Genomic DNA, 14,674 nt, shown 5'->3' with positions numbered 1-14,674 from the left:
CTGGAAAAAAAAAAGTGAATTGTTAACATAAATACATCCGCTTCTTCACCTTTGAACTCGTCAATTGTAACATTCTAAAGTCATCGTATTGTACCAAATAGGATTGCTTCGATCTGAAAAAATTTGCAACTCCAAAAAAAAAATGTATATTTTTAGCTTGCACAACTCGTTACACAAGCATGAAATGGATTTTCAATGCTCGCACAAAAGTCATTGGAAGTTACCTATTAGATGGGAAGAAAGAAGGGTTTGTACACATTAGATATGTCTATAATAGTGTTCATCCTATCATGATGACACATCTACATTAAATATTATAATATATATATATATACGACGACGGATTATTTTATTACAATTTTGTAGGTTTTACTTCACCCAAGAAAAGGGTTTTATCTGTGCTTGCGCTCATGATGATGGGTTCTTTAGGATGCCAGTCAACATCATTAACACAACCTTTATGACCGGGTAATTTATAAAGAATTTTTCTACTTTCTACTTCCCAAATAACAACGGATCGATCAGCAGAACCACATGCGATTTGACTACCGTCTGTTGCCCAACAAGGTCGAATCAAATTCTTTTCGTAACCATGAGGAGCTCCTTCGAATATTTTAAGACAACGATCAGCAGCAGCAAAAGGCTTAATATCCCATATACGCACTGTTCAAACGTTTAGTCACTTTTTAGTCAATGAGATTAAGCACACAAGTCTCTTTTTTTTTTTTTTACCTGTATTATCCATTGAGTTTGTTAATAAGTTAAATCCATCAGGACTCAGAGACATGCCAGCAATGGTATCCATGTGTCCCTTCATTGTATAAGCGATTTGATTTTTACGCACATCCCACACTTTAATTTCATTATCGAGGCCAGCTGAATAGACCATATCACCAGCATCACTGAAACAAACGCTGGTGACCTGATAATCGTTTGTGAAAGTGTTGACGGCTTCCTTTGTTCTGCTATCCCAAATTTTGACAGTACAATCATCACTTCCGGATACAACTAATTCGGGTCCTCTTCTTGCGACCTGACAACTGTTGACAATACCGGTATGTCCTCTCCATCGACGTGTACGTTCGCCTGTCTTGGCATCAAAAATACCAACAGATTTATCTGCTGAACAACTGAAAATTTGGCTGGAATCTCTGGACCAGTGAATTTCCATGATTGCATTGGTGTGGCCCTTTAATACACCGTAATTCTTTACTTCTCCATAAGTGTTCCATAATACTAATGATGATAAAAGTCTAGGGAGTTGGTATTTCTATTTCTCAAATTGGGAAGGGGGGAAGCATACTTACAAATATTTCTATCGAAGCCTGCACTAGCAATATATTCTCCAGAACGATCGAATTCACAAGAGAATATCTCACCCTTTTTAGTTGGAAAAGAAAAAAAAAATAAAGTTAACTTTTCTGAAGTGGATCGATAATGGTGAAATTACTTTACGTCATGACCTATCAATTGCATTACGGGTGCTTCTAAGCCTGATGTACGCTTAATCTATTGTAGAAAAGAAAATGTAAGTGAACCTTGACATTGGGAATAGATAAAGAATTAAAAACATGACGCGTACTGTTCCAACAATGGCATTTTTAGTTCCAGATCTTTCGTTAGATAAAGTGATGAGTGAACTATTTTTATTTTCATCGTCTTGTTTAGCACGTTTGATGAGTGCACCTGCAACCGAGGTATCTTTTCTCTTTTCTGCCATTGATATATATTGTTTTAGTGGAGATGCTCTTTTTTTTTTATTGCGAGTATTTTTTTTTTTTATTGCAGGTGTAAAACAGTCACGACAAAAAGGAAATTTTAAGCGGGCTACAAGACACCCCAGCTCATTTTTTTTTTTTTTTTTTTGGTTCCCCTTTTTTTATTTCTCTTTGAATCTCATTTTATACTACCATGTTTGCCTGTCAACGTATTGCATTAAACGTCAGTAAGAGACAGTTTCATACCGTGCCTGCTATTTCAGCAGCTGAGGGACTTTTTGGAAAGTTCAATCCTTGGGCCAACAAGACCCAACCTGAACAAGTTGTAACTCCAGCTCAACCCACGAATCAAGACATTACCACCTTTAATGTTAAATACCAAGACGCAGACGATATTGCCAGTTGGAAGAGAACAGACGTCTTGACAAATCACGAAGAAATCGAATCCGCTGTCAAATCAGTCATTCTTCAACATGTCCAAGGTGCCACCGAAACCAACTGGAAAGATTTATCCATTGATGACTTAAACACCAAATTCAAGGTACGCACACACATACACACACATACACTCAGAAAAAAAAAGAATTGCAGAAAAAGAAAAAGAGAGAAAAAAACAAAAAAAAGAATGCATGAATTTTTTTAAATGTAGAGGGGGCGGGTCAAATTATGTATAGGATGGGGAGAACTAACATCACTTTTCTATATGTGTTGTAGATTTTAAAAGATAGCATTAAAGAAACCGGTAAAGAAGTACCCAACTATGAATTAAATGGATTAGAGACAACAAAGGATGTATTGGCATATTTCAAGACAGGTGGACCTTTAGAAGCTCAAAAGGTCACCATCGAAGCCTATTTCGAGGACAACCGTGAATCATTACCCAAGAACTTGACATTTGTTCCCAGAGAATAAAAAAAAAAAAATCGTAGCATGTACAAATTTTTAAATAGAATAAAATAAGGAAAAACAAAAGAGAGAAAGCTGTTTATAAAGAGAGTGATGAGGATGAGGTTGATAATGTACGTTGACAGATATCGTTCAATAGTTTTTGATGCATACTCCAAAGTCGATCGGGTGGCACAATACTAAAATAGATCGCTAAAAGTTCTTGATGAGGATGAGGTCCCTTTTGGTAAAGAAAGTAATATTGGCTATTACTAGACTCTTTGATCGCTTTTGTTCTCGTTGTATCTAGACGAAATGAAATACCCAACTGTAACATTTGATTACACTAGTTTTACCCAACCTTTACCGCATTAGTTTTTTTTTTTTTCCGTACACTAAAGAAGAACAATTTAAATTTGAAAATGGAACTTACCAATTTCTTTAGGTTTGTCTCCGTTGGCCATTTCCATTTGCCTTCATCTGTACACGTCGTATTATAATATCTTCCATACACCTCATGTAATAATTCGTGATTCTTATCCAGTTCATTCAAATCCACCAATCTTGGCGACACCATCACTCCTCTATCCAGATGAACAAAATGAATCAACCCAGGATAAGTCACTGCAAAAGAGAGATTGGTAAAATGCGTGGCTTCCTTTGTCAAGATAAAGGTTGTAAAATCAGAAAGACTAGATCTTAGTTGAGACTTGAATAATTTGACCTGACTTGACATCGGTTTCCAAGGCGATTTGGAAGGTACAGGCTTATTCTATAAAAAAAAGTAAGAAACGATTTTGTTTAGTAAACATAAAAAAAGTGCATCATCATCCCCCCCGCTCTTTCTTTTGTTACCTTATCCGGATCATCTTTACAAACAACAATAGAGCATAGACCATCACTTAACAAGATGATGATAAAATTCGCCAGATAGACATGACCATCGGACTTTATCCAACGCCTCACCAACTTGACATCCTCTGTTTGATCCAAATAACTTGTTTCACCGTTAATAAGGTTTGCCAAAATATGCTTTAATGACGAATCTTCATTGTTTGTGTTTGACGATAAACTTTGGGACCGGGAACGATGTGTTGGGGATGACGGTGCAGAGGCGATACGATCGTTACCCGGATGGAATGGATGATAGTTTGTCTTATGGGTCTGTTGTGTGGTCTCTGACGGCACACTGCTCGACAAGAAGGACATGTTATTATTCACGGCACAGGTGTCATCGATATTCAGAATATCGGCGATAGACTGTTGTTGTTGCTTATTTGGTATTAATAATACGTTGGATGGTCTATTGTTATTATTTTGGGGTAATGAAGGTTGAATGTCATGCGGTAATGATGTGATTAAATGATGTGTCAGATTGTTCGATAAGGGATTGCTCCAATATGAGATGGATGAGTCGGATGATACAACTGTAACTGAAGATGCGGACTTTTCCCGAATTTTAAAAGGAGTCGAACTTGAGTTAGCGTCGTACACATATGCAAGGGATGATTGATGACTGGAACTAGTGGTGGTCGTAGCAGAATTAGATGAGGATGGGGAGACGTTGTTCGGAAGAGCTGTCGTTGTCACGGTGGTAGCTGTGCCTGAAGTAATTGTTGATGTCGTGGTCGTGGTGGAGCTAAGAAATGGAAAGACAAGGTGCATTAATAAAAATTCAAGGAACGGGGTACGTTCAACAAGGCAAAAAAAAAAAAAAAAATGATGGGTCACTCCTACTTGGATGAGATGTTTTGGGGTAATGTGGTAGAGCGTATTGTATTAATTATGCCTACATAAAAAAGTAATCAAAAAAGTAAATAATTGCCCAGGTGGTCTTAAATTTTAATTATTACCTGACTCGTGCTTTTCTTGTAAATAATGTGATACTAATAGTTTCAAAAAATACACAAACTCATCAGGCAATTCTTCTGTGTTGGAGTTACGGCATTGTGCTACTAATTTCTCTCTCGCAAACAAGAAACAATACGCCCATGTTGTAGTTGTGGTGGTGGTGGTCTTGGTGGCCTCATTTAAATCAAACGAATGATGTTTATTCCTTGACGAAAAGAAGGAGTTTCGATGATGATGATGATGATGGGCATGATATTGCGTTTGATGGATAAAAGTCGAATTACAACTGCTTCTTAGACTTTCAGTCAATCGAAATCTCAAATCCTCGCTCACTTGTACTTGCTCACTGGCACATAGAGCCTCACTCGATCGGATCGATAACTTACCGCACGTGGAAAGGAACGGTAACTGTGATAAGCAGGTCCGTATCTCGGACATGGATATCGTCGCCAGTTTACTTGAACGTGCATTGCCTCCAATCTGTAATGACCAATGTGGTCCATAATGAAACTTTATGAAATGGTGCATCACTTTTAAGTGGAGCTGCAACAAGTTTATTGGCATATTCGTCTTTTTGGTGCAAGCAACATACAGTAGGTTTTGTTGCTACAGATAGATAGTTAGATATGAATATTAAAATACGTTTATCCCCCCCCCTCACCCGTCTTCTCTTCCATTAGATACCTCTCTAAATGCAACCGTCTTGTTTCCAATTTGTATATATTGAATCACATTGTTAAGATTAGCCTTAATTAGGTCTTTAATGACCAACAATGGTAGATAGCGAATACGTTGGCTTTCGTTGATAGAACCAGTATTTGAATTATTTCGTTTTCCCTGTGCCGACTGATAAAGCACTGTTCCCAGTTTGTTAATAATAAAGTAATTTATCATTTTCCAATGATAAAAAAAAAAAAAAAAAAGAGAGAGGGAAAAAAGCGACACTCCGAACAATTACTTATTTTTATTGTAAATGGCAATACGTTTTGCCCTGAGATATAGGCCTCCCACATAATAAAAAAAAAATGGTTCCATTGTTATCCTCCTCCTCCCTGTTGTTATTGTAGCAGTCTTAAACAGTTCTCTTGACCTCAAAGAAACGCTTAAGATAGTACACTTGCCAAAGACAAACACTGATCAATAAACCAAGTTGAGCTGTAGACCACCATTTGACACGAGAATTTGTACTTTCAGCAGCTTTTATGAAAGAAATACCGTTAAAAACAACATTTCTGTGATCTTTTTTTTTTTTTTTCAGAATACTCACTGTCTCTGTGCTGACGTTCTCTAAAGACAATATACTCTTGTTGAGCCTTTACAGCAAAGATACTCTCTGCTAATTCTGCAATTTCCTTATCAAGGGGGTCGGTAGATTCTACGTAGAGAGTTCATCAATCCATCACACACACACACACACGTTTCTTCTTTCTCCTACCTTTCACACTGTCATGAACCTTTTGAAAATTTTCGTGGACATTGAAACTGAGCTTCTTATCACTCACATTAGAAAACTCGTTACTGAAACAGTAGGTATGCTTTCCTTCAAAACGAGCGTTGTAAGTGTGGACATCGGATGTGGTTCGAACCGTGCTAATAACAGTGGCTCCAGTGGGATCCGTCAACTAAAGAAAAAAAGCATCAATACGAAATATCACTTGGCTTTTTTTTTATTATTATTATTTATTTTTACCCAGAAATCAACATCGAGTTTACCTCCTTCTCCAACCTATGAAACAATGAAAAAAGGAATCGAGATTAGATGTCGAATAAACATGTTCAATATCCATCTCTTTTTACTTCGTAAGAAAGTGTCAGTCTCTCTCCAACATCCAACTCTTCATAATAACATTCTTTTTCTCCAGCATCAATATCAATAGTCATGGCATATACATGTTGAATAATCAGCAAAAGTGCTGTAATGGCCAGCAACAAACGATTCATCTTTTTTTTTTTTTTCTAATTAAGGGGAAGGTCAGAAAAAAGAAAGAAACGATGCAAAAGGGTATTGGCCCAAAAAAAAAAAAAAAAAAAACCTTTTTTTCGATCGGCTTTTCAATTCATTATTTTTTACTGCTCGCTCCTCATAGCCTACAGACACTTTCTTGAATATTATATTCTCTTAAAAAAGAACATATAAGAATTAAAGGGTGGATTGATAAATAAAAAAAGTACGCGACAAACATACTTTGTTTAGTCATCGGGCTCTCTCAGTATAAAAAGGGGGGGGGGGAGGTGAGGGAACAATCATTATGCAAACAAGTGTTTTAAAGTTGGAAGCACGAAAAATGATGACTTTGTGAGTTTCTTTTTTTTCCTTCTTGTAGCGTGTAAAATATGGGTTCTGCATTCTTAAGACATGAATTCATAAATATAGATTGAAAGTCCCCACCACCAACACCAATAACACCAACTATAAACAAGATCAACAGTGTAAAACTTGCATAATACTTGACATAAACTCACGATTCGTAAGTCATGGGCTTGCTTTTTTTGAGTATAAATGACGCCAACTTATTTATCTGCACTTGTTTCTCTTTCTTTTTCTCCTTTTTTTAACTTTTTACTTCTCACTCACACACCCCTCACTCTTTCTTTCTTTGTTGCATTTTCTGTAAAAAACAAAAAAAAAAAAATGTTACTCACGAGAACCTCACTTTTAAAAGTGGTTGGTAGGGTATGTATATAAAGCGTGACACGTGTGCCTTGCGTGCTTCAATGGTTTGTCTCACCCCTTATTTATCTTTAGACAACAATGAGATCCTATACCAACTGGGCTAGTCAAAAGGTCGCCATGTCTAATTTTGAAAAGGACCAATATATCAATTACCAACGTATTGAAGACAATTTAAAAGTGGTTCGCAAAAGGTTTGATTTTTGATATTGTAAAAAACGCGAAATTCTTTTTCGTTTTCTTTCTTCTAACGCGTCATATGACTTGTCTTTTTTAGATTGAACAGACCCTTGACACTTTCAGAAAAAATTGTCTATGGTCATTTAGACGATCCCGAAACACAAGAGATTGTACGTGGTCAATCCTATCTTCGACTTCGTCCTGATCGTGTAGCGTGTCAAGACGCCACAGCACAAATGGCTCTTTTACAATTCATGTCGGCTGGTTTACCCACAGTTCAAGCACCCACCACCGTTCATTGTGATCATCTCATTGAAGCCCAAGTGGGTGGAGAAAAGGATCTGAAGCGTGCCATCGATATTAACAAGGAAGTCTATGATTTCTTGGCCACCGCCACCGCTAAATTTGGTATCGGCTTTTGGAGACCCGGCTCTGGTATTATTCATCAAATCATTCTGGAGAATTATGCTTTCCCCGGTGGCTTAATGATCGGTACAGATTCACATACACCCAACGCAGGTGGTCTGGGTATGGTCGCTATCGGTGTAGGTGGTGCTGATGCTGTCGATGTCATGTCGGGTGTACCATGGGAACTTAAATGTCCCAAAGTCATTGGTATCAAATTAACCGGTAAATTGCATGGATGGACCTCTCCCAAGGACGTGATTTTGAAAGTAGCCGGTATCTTAACCGTCAAAGGTGGTACGGGTGCCATTGTCGAATACTTTGGTGATGGCGTTGACTCTATTTCTTGTACGGGTATGGGCACCATCTGTAACATGGGTGCAGAAATTGGCGCCACCACTTCCTTGTTTCCTTTCAATCAACGTATGGCCGATTATCTTCGTGCCACAAAACGTGGTGAGATTGCCTCCTATGCTGAATCCTTTTCTGAAAACTTGCGTGCCGATGAAAGTGCGCATTATGATCAAGTAGTCGAAATCGATCTGGATAAATTAGAACCTTATATCAATGGTCCTTTCACACCGGATTTAGCCACTCCCATTTCCAAGTTCAAGGAAACCCTCAAGAAAAATGACTGGCCTCAAGAACTCAAGGTGGGCTTGATTGGTTCTTGTACCAATTCTTCCTATGAGGATATGACACGTGCTGCATCGCTTGCTCAACAGGCCATTGATCATGGCGTCAAGGTCAAGTCGCATTTCACTATCACCCCAGGTTCTGAACAAATCCGTGCTACCATTGAACGCGATGGTGTGATGGATATCCTGACAAACGCGGGTGGTGTGGTCTTGGCCAACGCATGTGGTCCCTGTATCGGACAATGGGATCGTAAAGACGTACCCAAGGGAGAAAAGAACTCTATCATTACCTCCTACAACCGTAATTTTACTGGTCGTAACGATGCCAATCCTGCTACTCATGCCTTTGTTGCCTCACCTGAAATCGTTACCGCCTTAACCATCTCGGGTGACATGACCTTTAATCCATTGACCGATTCCTTAATCGATCATTCGGGTAAGCCTTACAAATTGGACCCACCCAAGGGATATGAATTACCCCCACATGGTTATGATCCTGGCCAAAACACATACCAACCCCCACCCTCTGACAGAGCTCATGTCCAAGTCGTGGTCGACCCCAAATCCAGTCGTCTTCAACTTTTAAAGCCGTTTGAAAAATGGGATGGTAAGGATATTAAGGAAGTCCCTATCCTTATCAAGGTCAAGGGTAAATGTACCACCGATCATATCTCCATGGCAGGTCCCTGGCTTAAATACCGTGGCCATCTTGACAACATCTCGAATAATTTCCTGATCGGCGGTATCAATAGTGAGAATGGGAAAGCCAATTGTGTCAAGAATGTGTTTACGGGAGAGTATAAGGCCGTACCTGCTACAGCTCGTGATTATAAAAAGGAAGGCATCAAATGGGTCGTGGTAGGGGATGAAAATTATGGTGAAGGATCTTCACGTGAACATGCCGCACTCGAACCTCGTTTCTTGAACGGTACAGCCATCATTGTCAAATCCTTTGCACGTATCCATGAAACCAATTTGAAAAAACAGGGTATGCTCCCTTTAATCTTTGATAACCCGGAAGATTATAACAAGATCGATCCCGACGATAAGGTCTCTATTTTGGGATTAACAGACTTTCAACCTGGGAAACCATTGACAGTACGTCTCACCAAATCGGATGGTAGACATGAAGATATCAAGGTGAATCATACTTTCAATGATTTGCAAATTGAATGGTTCAAGAATGGGTAAATATATATATATATATACATATAAATTTATATCTAAGGGAATCTTTCTCTTATTTGTTCCGTTACTAATCATTCCTTCTTCTTTTCCTTGTAGTTCCTGTCTTAATTACATGAAAAAAATGGCTAGCGAGAAAAAGTAACCACCCCCCGTCATCGTTTTTAATAAAAACCAAATGGGAATCTCCTTATCAGCTTTTTTTTTTTATTCGTCTATTTAACACTAAAATACTGAGATTTCTCCCACCTAATATTTACATGAGCTTAAACATATGAGCGTCCCCCAATGTATGAAGAGGACACATATTAATATAGGTTTCAGCGCAGGAGTTAGACTACGTTACATCACTAAAGCATAAATTACTTTACAGCAATAACGAAAAGGATTTGGGATTTTTATCTAGCAGTTCTGAAAGGCCTTTATCAATTCAGTGATTTTTTTTTTTTTTTTTTATAAAAAAAAACATAGATATCCCTTTAATACATCAAGACAAAATCTCTCACGCGTATAACAAACCAACCTCCCCCCCCTTATCGGATAAGTATTTAACCCACCCAATCATAAGATGTGTATCACGTGTTTATCACGTGATTTACATTAAATTATATGCTACGTTTATGGCCGGATTTTTAAATTCATAACATAAGGCGACGTGGCCTAATGGATAAGGCGTTAGACTTCGAATCTAAAGATTGTGGGTTCGAGTCCCATCTTCGTCAACCTTTATTTTTCGCAATTCTGAAGAAAATTTGTGCAACGATAAAAATTGGTTTTTTTTTTTTTTAAAAAAAAAAGAAAAGCAAAAAACGTTTTTGATATCCCAACTTTTTTATGTAGATATTTAGAAAAAGAGCAAGTGAGTGTGTGTGTGGGGGGGGAGAGATTGCTGATGAACCCTACTAACAACTATAAGTTTGCCTTGACGGAAAAATGATTCATAGCCTATCTCCCCCCATGCAAACGATTATCTTGAATAACGATTATCTTGGGTACGGGGAGGATTTTTAACTTGAACACTTGCTAGCCCCTGTCAACAAGGATTGAAAAGCTCTTTTTTTATTGTTGAAGATAGAGATATGCTGTAGGAGTGTCAAAAGATGTCATCTTGTTATGAACAAGTCGGGGGGATGATTTCTTCATGCAGACTAAGTTCTGAATATGGACTGAGACAGTTTAAATGAAGCCCCCCCCCCCCCTTTTTTTTTATTTTCACAAAAATGAGGGGACTCCGTAGGATGAATGTAATAGTCTTTTGGGAGGATGAAGGGTGTCAAGTATTTTCGTGTAACTTTTTTTTTTTTTTCAAACTAAAAAGATTATCTCATCTTTTTAGTGCATAAAAAACAATGGTTTCAAAAAAAAAAAAAAAAAAAAATTGTATTTAAACAGAAGTTGTCATTTTTTTTTTATACAGAAAAATATATTCTTCTTTTTTACTTCAATTCCACTTAAAATGGTTCATCTTTGGCTTCGAGCAGAAACAAAACCGATGGAGCATCGAGCAGCGTTAACACCTGCTACTGCTAAACAACTTATAAAAGCAGGATTTCAAATCACCGTAGAAGAATCTGACCAACGTATCTTTGATGATCACGAGTACGCCGAGTAAGTTCACTCCTGTTTTGTTAAAATAGAATCAAAAACGACTCACAATGGGACATTTTTTTTTAATAAATAAGGGTGGGATGTACCATGGTTCCTTTTGGCAGTTGGAAAGAAAAGGCTCCCTCTGACGCTTACATCATTGGTCTAAAAGAACTCCCCGAGAATGATACATCGCCACTCCATCATACACATATATTCTTTGCCCATTGTTTCAAGAACCAAGCTGGGTGGAAGGAGATCCTACATCGGTTTAAAGACAGCGGTAAGATTCTGGACCTTGAATTTTTACAAGACGCTCAAGGACGTCGTGTAGCTGCATTTGGGTTTATGGCAGGGTTTGCAGGAGCTGCTGTCAGTCTGGATGTCTGGTGTCATCAAAAGAAGGGGTTAAAGATGGGTGCATTGAAACCGTTTCAGAATGAACAAGCGTTGATTGATTATGCCAAGGGAAACCTCCGTGAAACTTTATTACATGAAGGTCGCCATGACAATTATCCGACATTGATGGTGATGGGAGCACGTGGACGATGTGGATCTGGAGCAGTGGATTTTGCTAAAAAAGTAGGATTACCCGCTGAAAATATCATTCAATGGGACATGGAGGAAACAAAGAAGGGAGGACCCTTCCCGGAGATTATGAAGGCGGATATCTTTGTGAATTGTATTTATTTAAATCAAAAGATTCCTCCGTTTATGACGCAAGAAATGATTGATTCAGATGGACGTCAATTGACAGTCATTTGTGATGTGAGTTGTGATACCACCAACCCAAACAATCCCATTCCTGTCTATAGTGTGAATACGACCTTTGATCAACCCACAGTACGGGTAAAGACAAGCAGTAAAAGACCATTGGATGTCATTTCTATTGATCATTTGCCTACTTTATTACCAAGAGAAAGTTCAAACATGTTCTCTCAAGACTTGTTACCTACCTTGATGGAACTCAAAGATATCGAATCATCTTCTGTATGGCAACGTGCACAACGTTTGTTCTATGAAAAGTTACATTTGGCCACACTTACAAACAAGTTATAATCGGGATTTGAATCAACGTGACGTCCCTCTTTTTTTTTTTTTAAAAAAAGATCCAACACTAAAAATAAAAAATGCTGGCCCAAAAAAAATTTACAGCAAGCACCAAATAAGAAACTTTTTTTTTTTTTCTCCCTTCTCTTTGCTTTTTTTCTTAATTTTTTTTTTTTCGCGCCGCGTGTTCTATATAATGAGTGACTTGGAAAAGGAAACTGTGACTGAACAACAACACTTGACCGAATCAAATAACGATTCAACTCAAGCTGTCGAAGATTCAACAGAAGTTGACAAGGTAAGAAAGAAAGAAAGAAAAAAAAAATATTTTAATCTAGAATCTTACAAAAAAAAATATTTGGTTTTTTTTTTTTTTTTTTTTTTTAGGAATTAGAAGCCATGAAACAACGTGTCAAGGATATGGAGGACGAGGCAGCTAAATTACGTGATATGCAAGCCGAAGTGGAAAAGTCAATGAACCCTGAAGAAGGTAATTAAATCATTTTTTAAACAACTTGGTAATCATGGGCAAGTCTTTTAAAAAAAAAAAAAAAAAAAAAAAATATACGTTTATAGACAAGGAAGCAGTTGATAACCGCTCCGTCTATGTTGGCAACGTAAGTCCCTCCCTCCCTTCTCCTTTTTGATCATGTAAAGAGTTTTTTTTTTCTTTAAAAAAGCTAACAAACTATATTCTTTTTTTAAAAAAAAAAGGTCGATTATGGAGCTTCACCTGAAGAACTTCAAGCACATTTCCAATCTTGCGGTACAATCAACAGAGTCACAATTTTATGTGACAAGTTTACTGGACATCCTAAAGGGTAAAGTTTATGCTACATGAAAGAGAGAAAGAGAGAGAGAGAGAGAGAGAGAGAGAGAGAGAGAGAAAGAAAGGGAAAAAAAAACTAAAAAAAAAAAAAATGGTATTGAAATAGATATGCCTATGTTGAGTTTGCAGAACCCAGTTTTGTCAATGCGGCTGTTGCTTTAAATGAAAGTTTATTCCGTGCACGTTTATTAAAGGTAACACCCAAGCGTACAAATGTCCCCGGTTTCTCTGCGCGTGGTCGTGGAAGAGGTCGTGGCGGTGCTTTCCGTGGCGCTATGGGCGCTCCTCCTTATTATGGCGGTCATTCTCCCATGTATGGATACCGTGGAAGAGGGTAAATAATTTACACTTACAAATCTGTCAAATTTCTATATATTTTTTTTAACTCTTAATTACTCTTAGTGGACGTGGTAGAGGTGCTTATTATTCACCATATTAATTCTGGATTAACAACAACATAAATATATATACACACATATACTAAAAAACAAAAAAAAAACAAAATTGAAAATTTAGTGCTTTTTTTTATAAAAAGAAACTAATAAAAAGTCTTTTTTCTCTTTCTTCAATAATAAAAAAAAAAAGAAGGGAGGTAACCCCCTCCCTAAAATCCCCCATCCTAAATTAAACTTCCGTCTTACACACCTCTTAGTAAAAAAACGTGTTCTTTCTTTTCTCTCTTTACCTTTTTCTCTCTCTCTCTTTTTTTTTTTTTTTTTTTTTTTTTTTTTGTTATATAAATATACCCCCTTTACACACACCCCACACACCCCACACACCCCACACAACACACCCCACACATACGCAACTAACAAACTAAAAAAAAAGAAAAAGAAAAATGGAGAAACAATCCAGTAGCAGTAGTATTGACGCCTTTCAACAAAAAAAGAATAACCGCTTGTCTTCATATGTACCTGTTCATCGTCGTAATGAAGAAGAAGATGTAAAACGCAACAAGTATCGTTCGAGCGACATTATTCAAGTGGAACCAAGTACTTCCAGTAAACGCTCTTCTCTTATGGGTCGTCGTCCTCCCTCTGTGAACAATCGTTACAGTCGTAATAGCTTTATGGGCGATGACGACATGGAGTACTATGTAAGTTTTTTTTTTTTCCTTTTTTTATTCGCATGTTTATTCATCTTTATTTTACTGTAGGACAATGACAATACTGAATGTCCTCAAGAGGACTGGGAAAATATTCTTAAACAATACGATCGTTACAGTATGAATGATGAAGACAAACGAAAGAGTAAGCGGGCCAGTCGTATTATGGACTCCTACCAGGACTTGGCAGGTAAAAAAAAATTAACTTTAATTAAATATTTTAAACCCTCGTCGCTAATTACTTTATTTAGTCGAGGTGCCAGTAGTAGATGAGCCAACCGTCGTTCTGGACTGTTATGATTTTCCTCCCGCCTTTAAAACTCATCATTTACATGATATCTTTCGATCCTATGAAGGTGTACGTGGTGGTTATAAAATCAAATGGTTGAGTGATACACGCGCCCTCATCATCTTTGACCACCCTTCCACTGGTATGTTCTATTTTATCTTTTGTTGCTTTACATGTACTCATGTTTTTTATTTGTACAGCTAAGAAGGCTTACATTGACAATGTTACGCACGCACTTGCCAAGATTCGGCCTTACGAGGGCCCGACAGATTTCTTAAAGG

At 37.6% G+C, this 14,674-nt stretch overlaps 8 protein-coding genes and 1 non-coding gene across 9 annotated transcripts; 6 read left to right on the top strand and 3 right to left on the bottom strand.

Annotated features, from left to right (window-relative positions):
• Positions 1-260: 260 nt before the first annotated feature.
• EV154DRAFT_555570 (CG3436-like protein) lies at positions 261-1,905 on the bottom strand. The gene is made up of 5 exons (XM_051605285.1): positions 1,583-1,905; positions 1,456-1,509; positions 1,308-1,380; positions 733-1,236; positions 261-663 (listed from the first exon to the last, which is right to left on the bottom strand). Exons 1-5 carry the CDS (start codon positions 1,718-1,720, stop codon positions 353-355), a joined length of 1,080 nt encoding a protein of 359 aa, XP_051452571.1. The 5' UTR covers positions 1,721-1,905; the 3' UTR covers positions 261-352.
• Positions 1,851-2,950, top strand: EV154DRAFT_525446 (uncharacterized protein). The gene is made up of 2 exons (XM_051603275.1): positions 1,851-2,259; positions 2,433-2,950. Exons 1-2 carry the CDS (start codon positions 1,912-1,914, stop codon positions 2,628-2,630), a joined length of 546 nt encoding a protein of 181 aa, XP_051452570.1. The 5' UTR covers positions 1,851-1,911; the 3' UTR covers positions 2,631-2,950.
• On the bottom strand, positions 2,264-5,369 carry EV154DRAFT_525444 (uncharacterized protein). Its single transcript, XM_051603274.1, has 6 exons — positions 5,139-5,369; positions 4,457-5,060; positions 4,341-4,392; positions 3,459-4,242; positions 3,037-3,375; positions 2,264-2,949 (listed from the first exon to the last, which is right to left on the bottom strand). The coding sequence occupies exons 1-6, from the start codon at positions 5,346-5,348 to the stop codon at positions 2,704-2,706; spliced, it is 2,235 nt and encodes a 744-aa protein (XP_051452569.1). The 5' UTR covers positions 5,349-5,369; the 3' UTR covers positions 2,264-2,703.
• Positions 5,370-5,377: 8 nt separating this feature from the next.
• Positions 5,378-6,460, bottom strand: EV154DRAFT_451195 (emp24/gp25L/p24 family/GOLD-domain-containing protein). The gene is made up of 5 exons (XM_051597239.1): positions 6,252-6,460; positions 6,145-6,180; positions 5,890-6,076; positions 5,722-5,829; positions 5,378-5,651 (listed from the first exon to the last, which is right to left on the bottom strand). The coding sequence occupies exons 1-5, from the start codon at positions 6,393-6,395 to the stop codon at positions 5,527-5,529; spliced, it is 600 nt and encodes a 199-aa protein (XP_051452568.1). The 5' UTR covers positions 6,396-6,460; the 3' UTR covers positions 5,378-5,526.
• Positions 6,461-7,245: 785 nt separating this feature from the next.
• On the top strand, positions 7,246-9,678 carry EV154DRAFT_429492 (aconitate hydratase; the record flags this gene model as incomplete). Its single annotated transcript, XM_051596470.1, has 3 exons — positions 7,246-7,319; positions 7,403-9,535; positions 9,633-9,678. 3 exons carry the CDS (start codon positions 7,246-7,248, stop codon positions 9,676-9,678), a joined length of 2,253 nt encoding a protein of 750 aa, XP_051452567.1.
• Positions 9,679-10,182: 504 nt separating this feature from the next.
• On the top strand, positions 10,183-10,255 carry EV154DRAFT_t124. The gene has a single exon. It is a non-coding gene; the product is annotated as a tRNA-Arg (tRNA).
• A 770-nt stretch (positions 10,256-11,025) lies between these two features.
• Positions 11,026-12,179, top strand: EV154DRAFT_429441 (uncharacterized protein; the record flags this gene model as incomplete). The annotated part of the gene is made up of 2 exons (XM_051596468.1): positions 11,026-11,141; positions 11,216-12,179. The coding sequence occupies 2 exons, from the start codon at positions 11,026-11,028 to the stop codon at positions 12,177-12,179; spliced, it is 1,080 nt and encodes a 359-aa protein (XP_051452566.1).
• A 187-nt stretch (positions 12,180-12,366) lies between these two features.
• On the top strand, positions 12,367-13,486 carry EV154DRAFT_576895 (uncharacterized protein; the record flags this gene model as incomplete). The annotated part of the gene is made up of 6 exons (XM_051606509.1): positions 12,367-12,468; positions 12,558-12,660; positions 12,747-12,787; positions 12,885-12,991; positions 13,106-13,333; positions 13,402-13,486. The coding sequence occupies 6 exons, from the start codon at positions 12,367-12,369 to the stop codon at positions 13,436-13,438; spliced, it is 618 nt and encodes a 205-aa protein (XP_051452565.1). The 3' UTR covers positions 13,439-13,486.
• Positions 13,487-13,699: 213 nt separating this feature from the next.
• Positions 13,700-14,674, top strand: EV154DRAFT_525425 (uncharacterized protein; the record flags this gene model as incomplete). Its single annotated transcript, XM_051603273.1, has 4 exons — positions 13,700-14,095; positions 14,156-14,294; positions 14,356-14,535; positions 14,594-14,674. Coding segments are annotated over exons 1-4 (658 nt in total), but the record flags the coding sequence as incomplete, so codon positions are not given.

Source organism: Mucor mucedo, assembly GCF_025094135.1.
Source record: "Mucor mucedo strain NRRL 3635 chromosome Unknown EV154scaffold_142, whole genome shotgun sequence".
Taxonomy (NCBI): Eukaryota; Fungi; Mucoromycota; class Mucoromycetes; order Mucorales; family Mucoraceae; genus Mucor; species Mucor mucedo.
Note: the sequence above shows the minus strand (reverse complement) of the source record. Positions and strands in the feature narration are given on the sequence as shown.